The sequence below is a fragment of the Rhinoraja longicauda genome, chromosome 8, assembly GCF_053455715.1.
Source record: "Rhinoraja longicauda isolate Sanriku21f chromosome 8, sRhiLon1.1, whole genome shotgun sequence".
In the NCBI taxonomy this organism is placed as follows: domain Eukaryota; kingdom Metazoa; phylum Chordata; class Chondrichthyes; order Rajiformes; family Arhynchobatidae; genus Rhinoraja; species Rhinoraja longicauda.
Window position 1 is genome coordinate 41,909,292 of NC_135960.1, and position 15,762 is coordinate 41,925,053.

Below are 15,762 nucleotides of genomic sequence, written 5' to 3' on the forward strand. Positions count from 1 at the left end.
GCTTTTGAATACATCACCAGCAAATAACAAGCCTCTGAGCTGCTGTGTGTTCCTGCTGCATCATCAGAATCTTTTCATTCGGATTCTGATATGTCAAAATACCATTCCATTTATATTCTGCGTGACCTTATTTCCATTGGATTACGCAGCTCAAGTCTTGTACCCATTGTATGGCCCAAAACATGCTGTCCTCATATTTGTGCTCACAGAAAAGGCTTGATGGTTTATGCACTCTCTGCAGCAGTACAGGTGACCCCATGTTGTGGGGCGAGGAGTGGTGAATAGCATTCCGAGTAAATGGTCTGTATTGAGATTTTCGGAAGTGAGAAGCTGTGCCAACTGCACCATTTTCAAAACATGATTTAAAACATATTTATTATTTTACTATTCACTGCTTCTGTGAGCATTATCGCTGTTAAAGTACATGCAATAACGCCAGGATAAACGCTCAACCAAGAAAACCAAGCCAATGCCAAAGTGGTTTCTGAACTATCTATATATACTTATGCTATAGGACAATAACTAACTTTATATTAAGCTATTTACTTAACAAACGCTCAACCTAAATGTTTAACCAAGAAACCAAATCCCAATGCCACATGAGAATCTAAAATGCCTTTACACAGTTAACCTATGGGACAACTAGGCGTGGAGGTGCCAGTATACTGTATCATTGGGATTATCAAGTGGGCACATCCCATTCACTGGTGTGTCGTTGAGTTTGGCCCACAACATTCTTGAAGACTCAACAGTTCTTGCGTATTTTATTCAGTATTAAATTTTTGGGAAGTGATGTGTGAATTCTATCAAGGTGAATTTTTGTTACCTGAACCGTTACTACTTTTAAAACAGATTTTACTTTTCTGAGCACTCTACAATGTGTAACCATACCAAAACCACGTGGGCTGCATCAAATGAGCTTCAATAATCACTACAACTGTTGACAAAGTTTGAATGTGATTGTATTTGTCATCATTCTGGTTTGCTAGCCAAACCATTTGTATCTTCCTGTGGTCTAAAATGTTCTTGCCCATTGACAATCACAAGATCAGTTTTTGCATGGTTTGTAAATGATTTTATTGTGCCACTACATTTGTGTCTAAATTAATAGTATTCTAAAAAGAACTATACAGAACCTATCCTGTGGAACACAAAACACCAAGTAACCATTGATCCCTACCAGTGAGCTACCATACCGACAGCACCCGTAGTCAGGATTGAACCTGGGTCTCTAGCGCTAAGGCAGCAACTCTACCACTGGGCCACCCCTAATTTTATATTTTCCTTTTCTGTGCACTCTGCAATGTGTAACCTTGCCAAAACCACAGACCACATCAAATGAACTTCCCTAAATAATCACAATTGTTGACAAATTAGTCAGAAATTTCAATCCCTGATTGATCTCTGCCTTTGCAATAGAACAATTATACTGTTGCTAAGAATCCAACGAATTGTCTATCACTGAAGTTTAACTGAGTTGAAGTTAGTTGTTATTCCCTTTAAAACAATGGAACAAAATGTCCCTCTTGATGAAAGTGGCAATGCCTGCGGATTGTGCACAAAAAAGAATTACAGTTACAGCATATAAATAAAAGTTAATACAGAGAAGACAAAATTTAGTCTCTGGAGTTATGAAAGTTAACAGTCCTGATGGCCTGTGGGAAGAAACTCTGTCTCAACCTCTCCGTTTTCACAGCGTGACAGCGGAGGTGCTTGCCTGACCGTAGCATCTGGAACAGTCCATTGCTGGGGTGGCAGGGGTCCCTCAAAATCTTACTTGCTCTCGATCTACACCTCCTAATGTATAGGTCCTGCAAGGGGGCGAGTGTAGTTCCCATGGTGCGTTCTGCCGAACGCACTACTCACTGCAGGGCCTTCCTGTCCTGGGCAGAACTGTTCCCAAACCAGACTGTAATGTTGCCGGACTGGATGCTCTCTACAGCCCCAGAGTAGAAGCAATGAAGGATCCTCAGAAACACTCTGAATTTCCTCAGTTGTCTAAGGTGGTAAAGGCGCTGCTTTGCCTTACCCACCAGTGCGGCAATGTGCGTTGCCCATGTCAGATCCTCTTTGATGTGGACTCCCAAGTATTTAAAACTCTCACCCTATCCACAGTAGACCCATTTATTTCCAGTGGCGTGTACGTCCTTGGATGTTGAGCCCTTCTAAAGTCCACAATCAGCTCCTTAATTTTTTTGATATTCAAGAGGAGGCTATTGTCCTGACACCAGAGTGCCAGATCAGCCACCTCCTCCCGGGGTTGATCTCCAAACACCACAGCCTTTGTGTATGTATAATTCCATCCAGCAGAGGGCCCCCCCCCTGATTTTCATTAGCCTTGCAAAATGATTTGGATTTTAAAATAATAGTTTTGTTACAATTTTATGAAAACGAACGAAGCCACTCCTGGAGTGTTGTGCAGAGTTTTAGTCCCCTCATTTACAAAAGGTAAGATTGGCATTGGAGGTGGTTGAAACAAGGCTCATAAGACTGATTTTTGCAGTGATAGTGTTGTATCGCAGAAATATTTTTGTCTATATTTAGTTTGGAGTGAACAGTGATCTTATTGAAAGAGCTTTGGGTACGGTGGCAAGGTGAGATAGATGTTAATGTTTTAACTGGGAAAATCTCAGAGGAGACATAAGATTTAGTGGATTCTCATTTGAAATAGGTGTGCAGGAATTTCTTCCCGCAGTGGCTGGTGAATCTCTGGAATTTCTTGCCCTGGATGATTGTGGAGGTCAGATTATTGGAGGCATTTAAAGAAAAAGTAAATACAATTTTGAAACATTGGAGAATTAATGGCAGTGGGAAGTTGGAACAGATGAGATGAGGACTGGGACATATCAGCCATAATCATATTGAATAATGGGGAAGGCTTAAGGGGTTGATTGGCCTACTCTTGTTTTAGTGTTGTGCTATTAAGTCATATATTTTGTAAAATTGCTTTAAAGATTCTCAGCTCTGAAGAGATGTGTAGCAATTATACTATTTGAACTTAAATCAGTACGCACAGGAAGAGGCTTCCACCTACAATATCTGCCGAGAATTATGCCAAATTGAACCAATCTCTGCTTGCAGAAGATCCATATAAACATAGCACAAAAAGTAAGGAAATTTGTGTTTGGTAGATTATTTCTTTGTTGTAACAATGCTTCTTGGCAATAAATCTTATACCGTTGGAAAGCCTGTTTATTTCCCTTTTAAATGGTGCCACATTTGTAAGGAACATGCATTTGTGGGATGAGCAGCAGAGCTGAGTATATGGGTTGCGCCCATGAAAAATTTGCCAAATCTTCTCTGCCAATGCCAAACAGCTTATTCTGCTGTTGTTATTGACTCTTGTTTTGAGCTTCTGGTACCCCCAGGTGCTGACAAGAATGGGATGCCATCCCACAACAGTGTGTGACCAGGCTGGTGACCAGCATGAGGAGGAGGTGCCAGGCTGTTATGGCTGTGTACGGTTCTTCCACACGCTACTGTGGCTCTTGTTCATTAAATGAATAAATTGTTAAATTGCCAATATGTCTTGTTTCTTCAGACTTCAATCATCCAATCCACCAAACAACACCAAACAAGAGTCAATGGCAGAATAAGCTGGTTGGCATTGGCAGAGAAGATTTGGCAAATTTTTCATGGGCGCAACCCATATACTCAGCTCTGCTGCTCATCCCACAAATGCATGTTCCTTACAAATGTGGCACCATTTAAAAGGGAAATAAACATTGTTTCCAACGGTATAAGATTTATTGCCAAGAAGCATTGTTACAACAAAGAAATAATCTACCAAACACAAATTTCCTTACTTTTTGTGCTATGTTTATATCAATTCCATGCATATCCACGTGCTTATTTAAATATACTTGCTTCCACCTGGCAGTGCATTTCTGTGCAGAAAATAAATTGGTACACATCTCATTAGAACTTTGCTCCGTTCAGCTTAAAGTTATTCTCTTTCATATTTAACAATTCACCCCAGGGTAAAAGATTCTGGCTGTCTACCCAATCTATGCCTCTCATAACTTTATATACTTCTCTCGGGAGTATGTAGCTTGAGTAAATTCTATCAAATCCCCTAATTAGGGTAATTAAGCTCTTTCCTTAGCAAGACTTTCAAATTGCACAAAACGTTGAGAGATTTGAAGGGTAAAACAGGTCATTTTTTTGACGCATCAATGCTATTATTGTTGATGACCACAAATGTATTGGGTATTGAAGGAATTGAGTTCTAAACAACCTGAGAGTACAATGTTTTAACACCATTAGAACTGTAATTGCTTAGTTTTTTTTTACTGTACTTACAATATTTAATCATGCTGAAAGGTGGCACATAAATTAATTTTCTGACTGAGTTAATTAAACTAGAAAAAGTCAGTCTCTGATTCCATTTGTGTGAACATTTGTTAAAAGGCACCTTGGTGGGTGTTTGAGAAATGGTTTTTGAGGGTTATTATACGTAAAAATGTATCAAGAGAATGCAATTGGACAGGTTGAATAGAAATAAGATCTGTTGTCCGAATCTGTTATGAAAATCATTAGTGCTGTCATCCTCATGTGATCCTTGCTGGAAATATAAATGCTTAGTCCTTTCGGGGTAGGCCAAACGCAATTGTCTGGTCTTCTGCCACCCATCTAAGGCTCTCCATTAAATGGCCACAGCACAAAACATGAAAGAGACCAGTGGAATAATTGACTCTAAGAATCTATTGCCCTTGAGTAAGAATTTTTAAGGAAAATTGGTAGGACATTATTGAAACAGGGTGGTGCAATTCATGAAAGTAGGAACTTTGGGCTTTTTGTAACATAATTTTCTCATGGTAAAATGTAAAATATTGTACTACATGTCTTTGAAAATGTCATGCAATTATTTCTTCTTTTCAGTTGAAAGATCACGCCAGTACTTGGTGAGTCCTTCCAATAGTATTCGTCGAACGTCTTCGTTGGACACCCTTGCAGCTCCATACCTCACTGGTCAGTGGCCGCGTGATGTCCACAGCCATTCTGCCCCTTGTATGAGAGATAAAGCCACACAGGTATGTGAAGATGTTTTTTTCTTCAATTTATTTACCTGAAAGACAGGAACAGGAGGGAGCATTTGGCCCTTTGAACAATATTTGCCAGTTCCATGTTCTGTTCAATATCCCTCTTTCCCTGAAAATCAAAGCAACTGATCCCAGAATGGAGAGGTTAAAGATGTCTATGAATACCTCTGTCAGCTGATCTGCACAGGCTCAAGGACGTGGCCAGGGGCTCAATCTGGGCCAGTTGCTCTCTGCAGTGTTTTATTGTCATATATCCCGAAATAGAACAATTAATTTCTTATTTTCAGCAGCATAACAGATGATTTTCTGGCACCCTCTGTTCCAGAGCCATTCTGGATTATCTGTTTTTCTGGACCAATGAAGGTCACGTGATAATGAAATGACAATACATCCCCAGGCCGCTAATGACACCCCTCCCATGTCTCTAAAGCACCATGGAGTGCGAGAAACAAATATAAAATGTAAACAATGTGAAAGGAATGACCTGCTGACCCATCGGCCCCCGCCGTCTCCCTGGCCATTTCGAGCTATGGCTTCTGACCCCACTCCCGGTTCGCAAAATGCATCAGCGAGCCCTTCTTCACCCACCTCGCATTCCGGTGACACGGCTGTTGTTGTAACTTGCGTTATAGCCCCTGGAGACAGTGTTCTTCGGGCCATCCTTCCATCCCCTGCCTGCCTCCCTCCACTACCGCTTCCTCCTTCTCCCCCAGAGTCGCTGACAAACTCCACCATAGAAACGACACCAGGTGAGAGGGAGAGCCCCTTAGTGACCGAGCATGTCCTGTCATTGGCAGTGGTCTGAAGAAGGTGCTGTCCGCAGGGGTGACAATGTGAGTTGCAACGACTGCCATGTGAACCGGTGAAGAAGGGCTCGATGGTTTTCTAAGTATGGTTCTACTATCAGAGCCACTACTGATGATGGTTCAGGGGATTCTACTTCAAGCTCATCGACAGGGTGAAAACCTTTCCTGCCTGAGAGTTAATGAACAAGCAATGTATTTCTATTGTGAAACATTTCTCAAAGAATTTTCAAATAGTATGCAAGAATTATTGTAGCTAACAGATGATTGGGAGCAACTGATAAAATGGGGCATTTGCTATCATGCTGTTGCAGTGTCTTTAGATGGACAAGCATATGACTGAATAAATGAAGTGAAGGAGAGTGAAATAGTAATGGTATAATATGAACATTTTGTTCTTGATGGAGACTGGAGAGTGTTTTGCAAGAAATTCTATAAGCACATAAAGGGAAAAAGGGTAACCAGAGAGAGTGGGACCCCTCAGGAATCAAAGGGATCAACTCTGTGTGGAGCTACAGGGGATGGGCAAGGTCCTCAACGAGTATTTCTCCTCTTTTTACTGTGGAGAAAGACAGGAGGATGGGGGATCTTGATATGGATTTCTGACCAAGCTGTTCTGGGAAACATTGAAGGAAGGAAAAGCTTGAAATATTCAAGTCATGCCACATATATGGGAAGAGAAAAAGTTCAGAATAAAGGGGCTTGACAAATACAGCCTCACCTGAGTATTTCCAGCTTTTTGTTTTATTTTAATTTTGTACTTGAAGCCATTGTTTATGGGAATATTCCTTCGCATGGCACATCCAATATTTTAGAAAATACTGCAAAAGTCTTTTCATGATTTCACTGCTAATGCCCTAAATTTCATCCTAAAGTCTAATGGGAGGAGTTGGCTGCGCCTAACGGCTGCGGCTCTCTGGCAGTCTGTTGTCTTTTTTTCTTTTTTTTTGTTTGTGTCGGTGTTGGGATGGTTTTTGTTTCTGTTTTTGGCTGTGTATGTGTGGTGGGGGTGTGTGGTGGGGGTGTGGGGTGGGGTGGGGGGGTGGGGCGGGGGGAAACCTTTATTTTATTAGGTCTCTTCCCCGGGGCGCGGCTCGGCTGCGGGCCTTAACATTGCCGGCGCAGCTCGGCTGCGGGACGTTTCAGTGCCCGGTGCGGCTCGGCTGCGGGCCTTAACATTGCCGGCGCAGCTCGGCCGCGGGACGTTTCAGTGCCCGGTGCGGCTCGGCCGCTGGACTTAACATCGCCCGGTGTGGCCGCGGGACGTTTCAGTGCCCGGTGCGGCTCGGCCGCGGGACGTTTCAATGCCCGGTGCGGCTCGGCCGCGGGACGTTTCAATGCCCGATGCGGCTTGGCCGCTGGACTTAACATCGCCCGGTGTGGCCGCGGGACGTTTCAGTGCCCGGTGCGGCTTGGCCGCTGGACTTAACATCGTCAGCGCTGTTCGGCCGCGGGACGTTTCAGTGCCCGGTGCGGCTCGGCCGTTGGACTTAACATCGCCCGGTGTGGCCGCGGGACGTTTCGGTGCCTGGGGCGGCTCGGCCGGGGGGCCTTCCATCCCCTTGCGGGGGCTGTGCGTGTCGTTTGCCTCGGTAGGGGTCGAGCTGCCTGTCCGTGGGTGCGGGGGGAAGAGAGGGGAAGTTTTGTTGCCTCCATCACAGTGAGGGGGTGTTTGGAGTCACTGTGATGGATGTTTGTGTTGGGGTCGGGTGTCCTGTGTTCTTTTCTTTTTGCTGTATTTTGTGTGACTGCTGAAATTTCGTTCGGTGTTGTGCCGAGTGACAATAAAGTGTTGTTATGTTATGTTATGTTATGTTATGTTATGTTATGTATCTGCATTATTACTTATAAATAATATGTTTGTCATCTGTCCTCTTGATTCTGTCAGTCCAGGGCAAAAGATCCTTGACTAGATCGTTCACAAAAAAATGACATTTTGGATATTTTCAGCATGCAGTGTTGCCAGGTCAAACCTGAAAAAATGCATAAAAAGGGTCAAAGACCTCCACAGGCAATGTATGGAAGACCACTTCAACAGCACTGACACCAGAAGCATGTGGCAAGGCATCAGGGATATCACCGATTACAAGAGCAACCCTGCCTGTCCCCACAGTGATGTCACACTGGCCAACGAGCTCAACACCTTCTTTGCTCGCTTTGAAACCGGCACCAACACCATGAGTGGAAAAATTCCGGCCTCGGAGGAAGAACAGGTTCTCGCGCTGAGCAGATATGATGAACAGCGTGCACTGCCGAGGATAAATCCACGCGGCTGCAGGCCCGGACGGAGTCCCAGGATGGGTACTTAAGGACTGTGCTGACCAGCTTGCTGAGGTATTTACAGGGATCTTCAATCTGTCTTTATCTCTGGCAACAGTCCCGAAGTGCCTGAAGTCAGCCACCATAGTGACGGTGCCGAAAAAAGCAAACATCAGCAATCTGAACGACTACCGTCCGGTTGCCCTTACACCGATAGTAATGGTGCTTTGAAAGGTTGGTCCTCTCCCACATCAAAGCCATCATCCCTGCTCACTAGACCCACATCAGTTTGCTTACAGTGCAAATAGATCCACAGAGGATGCTATCTCTCTGGCTCTTCATACCGTCCTGACTCACCTGGAGAGACAGGGCACATATGCGAGGATGCTATTTATAGGCTATAGCTCTGCCATCAATACTGTCAGCCCCACTAAGCTCACCTCCAAACTCCACCAGCTCGGCCTCAGCTCGTCAATATGCAACTGGATCCTGAATTTCCTGACGAAGTGCCCTCAGACAGTGAAAATGGGCCTCCACCTGTCCTCCACTACCACTCTGAGTACTGGCACACCACAGGGTTGTGTATTGAGCCCCATCCTCTACTCCCTCTTCACACATGACTGTGTTCCTGCATATGCCACCAACACCATCGTCAAATTTGCGGATGACACAACGGTGATCGGGCTGATCTCCAATGGCGATGAATCAGCCTACAGAGCGGAGGTGCAGAACTTGGCGAGCTGGTGCTCAGAGAACAACCTGTCGCTAAACACAACTAAGACCAGGGAGCTAATTATCAACTTTAGACGGTCACAGAATGCGGAATATGCTCCAGTCTTCATCAACGGGGACAGAGTGGTGAGAGTGTCCAGCTTCAGGTTTCTGGGCACACATATTTCAGAGGACCTCACATGGTCCACTAACACCGCTGCGCTAGTCAAGAAAGCACAGCAACGGCTGTTTTTCCTGAGAACGCTGAAAAAGGCCGGTCTGCCCCAACAGTTACTGATAACCTTCTACCGCTGCACCACAGAGAGCATACTGACATACGGCATCTATGTGTGGTTTCTCAGCTGCACGATAGCGGATAGGAGAGCTCTTCAGCGGGTCGTCTGCAGAGCGCAGATCATTGAGATACAGCTACCAGCCCTGGAGGACATCTACAACGCACGCTGCCTCAGGAAAGCCACCAGCATCTACAAGGACTCCACACACCCGTGCCACCGTCTGTTTGAACTGCGTCCGTCTGGCAGACTTTACAAGGCCTTCTACGCCCGCCACCTCCAGACTAAGAAACAGTTTTATTCCTAGAGCTATAGCTGCTCTGAATCGGACCTGCTGAGAGCCCCCCCCATGATCTATCTCTGCCCCCAGGGTCATCTGGCACAACTGACCCTGCATAACCTTTTTTGCACTTTACCTTGTTTCCTTTCTTTTTTCCCTCCTTTTGTTGTTTTTGTTTTCGCCGTGATTTATTTATTTTATAGCATCGATATGGAAGTGGCATCCTTAATCTCGTTGTACTTGTACAATGACAATAAAGATATTGTATTGTATTGAAAATCAGGCCTTTTTACAGTTTCCTTTTCCAAAACGGCATGTCTCTGAAGGAATCTGGTTCCACAGCTTTAAAGTGAGTTGTAGATATCTACACTTGTAGACTATTAGTACTTGTAGACTATTTTTAAGATTTACACTGATCCACACATTTTCTAAATAGTTGAAAAAGATAGCAATGATAGTGATGAAGATGAGACAGATGTAGCTGAATGACCTACTATGGACAAGTTGATTGAATTGATGGGTGAATTAATCAATGGACTAGAGGAACATACCTTCATGACGGAACCTTCATGAACGTCATGATAATACAAGTGCTGTTGCTTCTACATTTGTTGTCTGAAATATTACACAGAAAGATCAAAGTACATAAAACAACTTCGCTTGGATGTTTAAAGACGTAGCCAAACAAAATGTCTGTCAGAGTGATATGCCTTCAATTTCTGATTAGTGCGACAACTCCTGTAAAATTCTAAACATTTCCACTTTGGAAGCGCTACTACTGCAATGTTTACTGTTCAAATAAACCTGTATAATTTATCCTTGTGCTAATGTTTCTCATCATTCATTTCATTCACATTCACCTCTCTCTCCCCCTCCTCTCTCCCCCTCCTCCCTCTTCCGCCCCCCCCCCCCCCCCTCTCTCCCGGCGGCGAGGAGGGAAGTTTCCTTGGGTTTGTCGTTTGCGAGGGGGCACTGCGATCTCTCGCCTTGTCCTGGCTCTGGGTCGGTGGCAATCCGCTCTCCGGTGAAACTTTGCCGGCAGCTTCTGCCTCCAGTCCCCGCAGCCGCCACCACGGTTCCACGGCTCCGGGACAAGTTAAAGAGTTGGTGAGAGTTGAGGGGAACTCGCCGCATAAAACAAAAAAACCTACAAAATCATTGTAGTGTTTACTAATTAACCAAATATACACCAAATTAACAGTTTTAAACTATTTTATTACCTATACGAATAAAAACTGGAAAAAATGAATGAAATAAAGGTTTGTTTACACGTAGCAGATCAGCTGGCGACAATTCTATGCCCCAGCGTCCTGTGCATGCTCAGTCGGAATACCGAACTCGCTTATTGCAAATGCCTTTGAAGCCATGTGTCCCAAACATTATGCTGCCCTGAAATGGGGGGACTATGTATAACACAGCTGTAATTTCTACATGGTGAAACCAAAATGTATAAAAATGGCCTTTAGTAAAATCTGACAATGTGCACTCTAACCACATGTGATTTTTTTCTATTACAAATCTCAAATTGTGGAGTACAGAGGCAAATAAATAAACAATGGGTCTTTGTCCCAAACTTTATGGAGGGCACTGTATCCTTTGCGATCCTCCCTTGGCTATCCACAAATCCAGCAGATACATGCTTATTTTTCAACCATTTCAAACCACAAACAGGATAGTGTTAATGTGCAGGGATTGCTGGTCGGCGCGGACCCAGTGGGCTGAAGGGCCTGTTTCCACACTGTATCTCTAAACTAAACTAAACATCTTATCTGTAATGGGACGACCAGAACTGCATAAAGTACTCCAAAGGCGGCCTAACCGCTTAACCAAAGTCGTATGAAGCTGCATCATTACTTCCTGACCCTTATATTCAATACTCCGACCTATAAAATTGCAGCTAATAAGTCTAGATGTAGTGCAAATAAGTGGGAGCAGGGGAAAACAAAATGCTGAAATTGAGTAATATGATTGTAGATTGTTAAAATCTGGAGAAATGCTGCAAACATCCAACAGGCTAGGCAATAACTGGTGTGATTCAGGTTGATGATCTTTCATTCGATCAGGCCTGCTCTGATGTAAATTGGAAAGGCTTGTTATCTGAAATTGTTAATTGTTTCTCTCCTGCAAGCGCTGAATATCCTGGTGGAGATTTCCAGGCTTTTCTGGCAATTTTTTGAAGTATAATGAGCAGGTTTTTAAAGCAGTAATTTGTTTCTTCCTTACAGACGCCAAATGCCTGGGCGGAAGAGATCTCTGAAAGGAAGAAAGGATCCCACAAACGGTCTGCATCCTGGGGAAGTAATGACCAATTAAAAGAGGTTAGAATTTCTTTTTTCCATATTACATTTTGCAATACCACATCTCAGTGCGTAATAATTTTCAAGCAGGATTCAAAGCCATTTTTTTGCTTTCATTTTGTTTGATTTTGGTATCACAATAATTATCCTTGAAAATGTGAACTTTTATTTGTGTGGCTTGTGTGCAGTATGTGACATATTTATCCAAAAATATTACATAGATATAATAATAATAAGCATTTATTTTATATAGCGCCTTACCAGAAGCTCAAAGCGCTTTACAAAAACAATCATAACATAAAAACAAACAGACAAACTATCCTAACGGAGAAGCGGCGAATAAACAGCGCCAGCGTCCTCTCACGTCACACACACACACACACACATCATTTTTAGTGGTTTGAAACTGGAGTTGTAAAACTTCTAGTTCACAGGCAAAATGTATACACATTAACTCAATAAAGAGTAGGTCAGATTCCAATATGGATGGAATAACATTAATAGAAGTTGGAGTGTGCCATTTAGGCTCTTGTGCTAGACCTGTCACTCCAGTAGAATAGACACATAAGAGATTATGCTGGAAGACACACTGCTGGAATCTTGAGCCATAAACTGCTGGAGCAACTCGGCAGGTCAGGCAGCATCGGCTGAGGGAAACCGATAGATGCTATTTAGGGGTTATATACTATATATATATATATATATATATATATATATATAATATATGTATGTGTGTATATGTATGTGTGTATATGTATGTGTGTGTATATACATGTGTGTGTATATACATGTGTGTATATATATAGATGTGTGTATATGTGGGTATGTCTGTATACATGTGTGTGTATATAAACAGGACAAAAAGTAAGGAAATTTGTGTTTGGTAGATTATTTCTTTGTTGTAACAATGCTTCTTGGCAATAAATCTTATACCGTTGGAAAGCCTGTTTATTTCCCTTTTAAATAGTGCCACATTTGTAAGGAACATGCATTTGTGGGATGAACAGCAGAGCTGAGTATGTGGGTTGCGCCCATGAAAAATCTGCCAAATCTTCTCTGCCAATGCCAAACAGCTTATTCTGCCATTGACTTGTTTGGTGTTGTTTGGTGGATTGGATGATTGAAGTCTGAAGAAACAAGACATATTGGCAATTTAACAATTTATTCATTTAATAAACAGGAGCCTCAGTAGCGTGTGGAAGAACCATACACAGCCACAACAGCCTGGCACCTCCTCCTCATGCTGGTCACCAGCCTGGTCACACACTGTTGTGGGATGGCATCCCATTCTTCAACCAGCATTTGTCGCAAGTCAGCCAACGTGGTTGTGTTGGTCACTCTGGCACGAACAGCACTCCCAAGCTGATCCCACAAGTGTTCAATGGGGTTGAGGTCAGGACTGCTGGCAGGCCATTCCATCCTCTCCACTCCCAAATTCTGGAGGTAGTCTCTGAGAAACCCTGCTCTGTGGGGGCGAGCATTGTCATCTTGGAGGATAGAGTTCGGTCCCAGACTGGAGATATGGGATTGCCACTGGTTGCAGAATCTCATCTCGATATCTCTCTGCATTGAGATTGCCTCCAATGATGACAAGCCTCGTTTTTCCAGTGAGGGAGATGCCACCCCACACCGTCACACTGCCTCCACCAAAAGATGTTACTCTATCGGTGCAGCAATCAGCATAGCGTTCTCCACGTCTTCTCCACACTTTGACCCTATGATCCAACTGCCGTAGGCAGAATCTGGACTCATCGCTGAATATAACGTTCCTCCACATATTCAGGTTCCAGTGCACGTGTTGCTGACACCAGCGCAAACGGGCCTGACGGTGAAGGGCAGTCATGGCAGGCCTCCTGGCAGCCCTATGAGACCGGAGATCGGCTGCGTGCAGTCTGTTCCGAATTGTCTGGGCAGAGAGCCGTCGGCCATATCGTCCTGCAAACTTTGACTGCAAATCTGTAGAAGACAGCCAGACGGTTCCTAAGTGCTGACAGGGTGAGGAAACGGTATTCTTCGGGTGTCGTCTTCTTGGGACGCCCACTTCGCGGCCTGTCTCTGACATCCCCCGTTATATGGAACTTGGCCTTCACTTTGGAGATGGTACTAGGGCTCACTCCAAATAATGCCGCAACTTGGTTTTGCGGAACACCAGCTTGAAGTTGCCCTATCCAAATCAGTCAAACGTGGCATGCCGATTCTTGGAGCAGACACCTACTGACCACTGTAGCAGGGCCCATGCTCACAGATGCTGCCAATCAGGTGCCAATCAGGCACCAGATTGTCAGCACCTGGGGGTACCAGAAGCTCAAAACAAGAGTCAATAGCAACAGCAGAATAAGCTGTTTGGCATTGGCAGAGAAGATTTGGCAAATTTTTCATGGGCGCAACCCATATACTCAGCTCTGCTGGTCATCCCACAAATGCATGTTCCTTACAAATGTGGCACCATTTAAAAGGGAAATAAACAGGCTTTCCAACGGTATAAGATTTATTGCCAAGAAGCATTGTTACAACAAAGAAATAATCTACCAAACACAAATTTCCTTACTTTTTGTGCTATGTTTATGTGGGTGTATATATGTGTGGGTGTGCATATGTGTGTGTGTGTATATATGTATGTGTAGATATATATGTGTACATGTATGTATGTTTATGCATGCATTTATTCATGTGTGTGTATATGTATGTATGCATATGTATGTATATTAATGCATGTGTATATAAATGTGTGTACACACACATATTCATGTACTAGACCAAGTGGACCCGTTGGACCCATTCCTCCAAGAGGGGGGACAGGGAAGGGGAGAGGGTGCACCTCACCTCGGCGGGCCCATTCCTCGTAGGGTTTCCATTGTGACCTGGGAAAATCGCATTTTTTCTTTAAAATAAATTGCTTTTTTAAAAAATAAAAGGAATCTCAATGAAATAAAGAACCCATGTAAAATAAAGAGGCCGAGATGGATCCGAAGTCTTTTCCAAAAATAGGCGGCCGGGCGGGGAGTGTCTCCCAGGGCCTTGGGTAGGCGAGGGGGACAGAGAAGGGTATCGGGCATCAAGCAGGAGGTCGGAGCCAATCATTCGTCCCAACGTGGGTTGCGGGCCAATCGGGCGTCGAGCGGGATTTCTTAGCCAATCAATGGATCCCGGTTCGCAAAATGCAGGAGCAAATCAGGACTTGCCAGCGACCAATCAGAGCGGGAAGGATCGGCGCTCCCCCCACATGGGACCCGGATCAATCTGGCATCGAGCGGGAGGTCAGAGCCAATCAATGGACCCCATGTGGCGGTGAGCGGCAGGAGTAAAGCAGGACGCACTGGCGACCAATCAGAGCGGGGAGTGCTGGTGCTCCCCCACGTGGGACCTGGACCACACGGGCGTTGAGCGTGTGGTCAGTGCAGAACACAAAATGGCAACCCACCCCCAACCGCATACGCGCTGGAGCTGAAGACAACATGGCAACCCTCCCCCAACTGAGCAGGCACCGGAGTTTACCCACTCCATCTCCTCACCCCCTCCACGCCTCTCCTCCCCCCTTCCACGCCCCTCCTCCCCCCTTCCACGCCCCTCCTCCCCCCTTCCACGCCCCTCCTCCCCCCTTCCACGCCCCTCCTCGCCCCCTCCACACTGCCTCTCATCCCCCTCCACACCACCTCTCCTCCCCCCTCCAGGCCCCCGTCGCCCTTCCTCACCCCCTCCTCGCACCCTCCACGCCGCCTCTCCCCCCCCTCCACGCCCCTCCTCACCCCCTCCACTCACCTCACCCTCTCCTCCCCTCCCCCCCTCCACTCCCTCCTCCCCCTCCACTCCCTCCTCCCCCTCCACTCCCCTCCTCCCCCCTCCACTCCCCTCCTCCCCCTCCACTCCCCTCCTCCCCCTCCACTCCCCTCCTCCCCCTCCACTCCCCTCCTCCCCCTCCACTCCCCTCCTCCCCCTCCACTCCCCTCCTCCCCCTCCACTCCCCTCCTCCCCCTCCACTCACCTCCTCCCCCTCCACTCACCTCCTCCCCCTCCACTCCCCTCCTCCCCCTCCACTCCCCTCCCCCTCCCCTCCCCACTCCCCTCCCCCCCTCCACT

At 45.4% G+C, this 15,762-nt stretch overlaps 1 protein-coding gene across 2 annotated transcripts in view; it reads left to right on the forward strand.

Annotated features, from left to right (window-relative positions):
- LOC144596267 (protein FAM117B-like) overlaps window positions 1–15,762 on the forward strand; it is an 82,882-nt gene that overhangs the window by 8,179 nt on the left and 58,941 nt on the right. For both annotated transcript variants that reach the window (XM_078404487.1, XM_078404488.1), the window contains exons 2-3: window positions 4,882–5,033; window positions 11,614–11,706. In XM_078404487.1, the coding sequence (XP_078260613.1) occupies window positions 4,882–5,033; window positions 11,614–11,706 (245 nt within the window). The remainder of the gene's footprint in view (window positions 1–4,881; window positions 5,034–11,613; window positions 11,707–15,762) is intronic.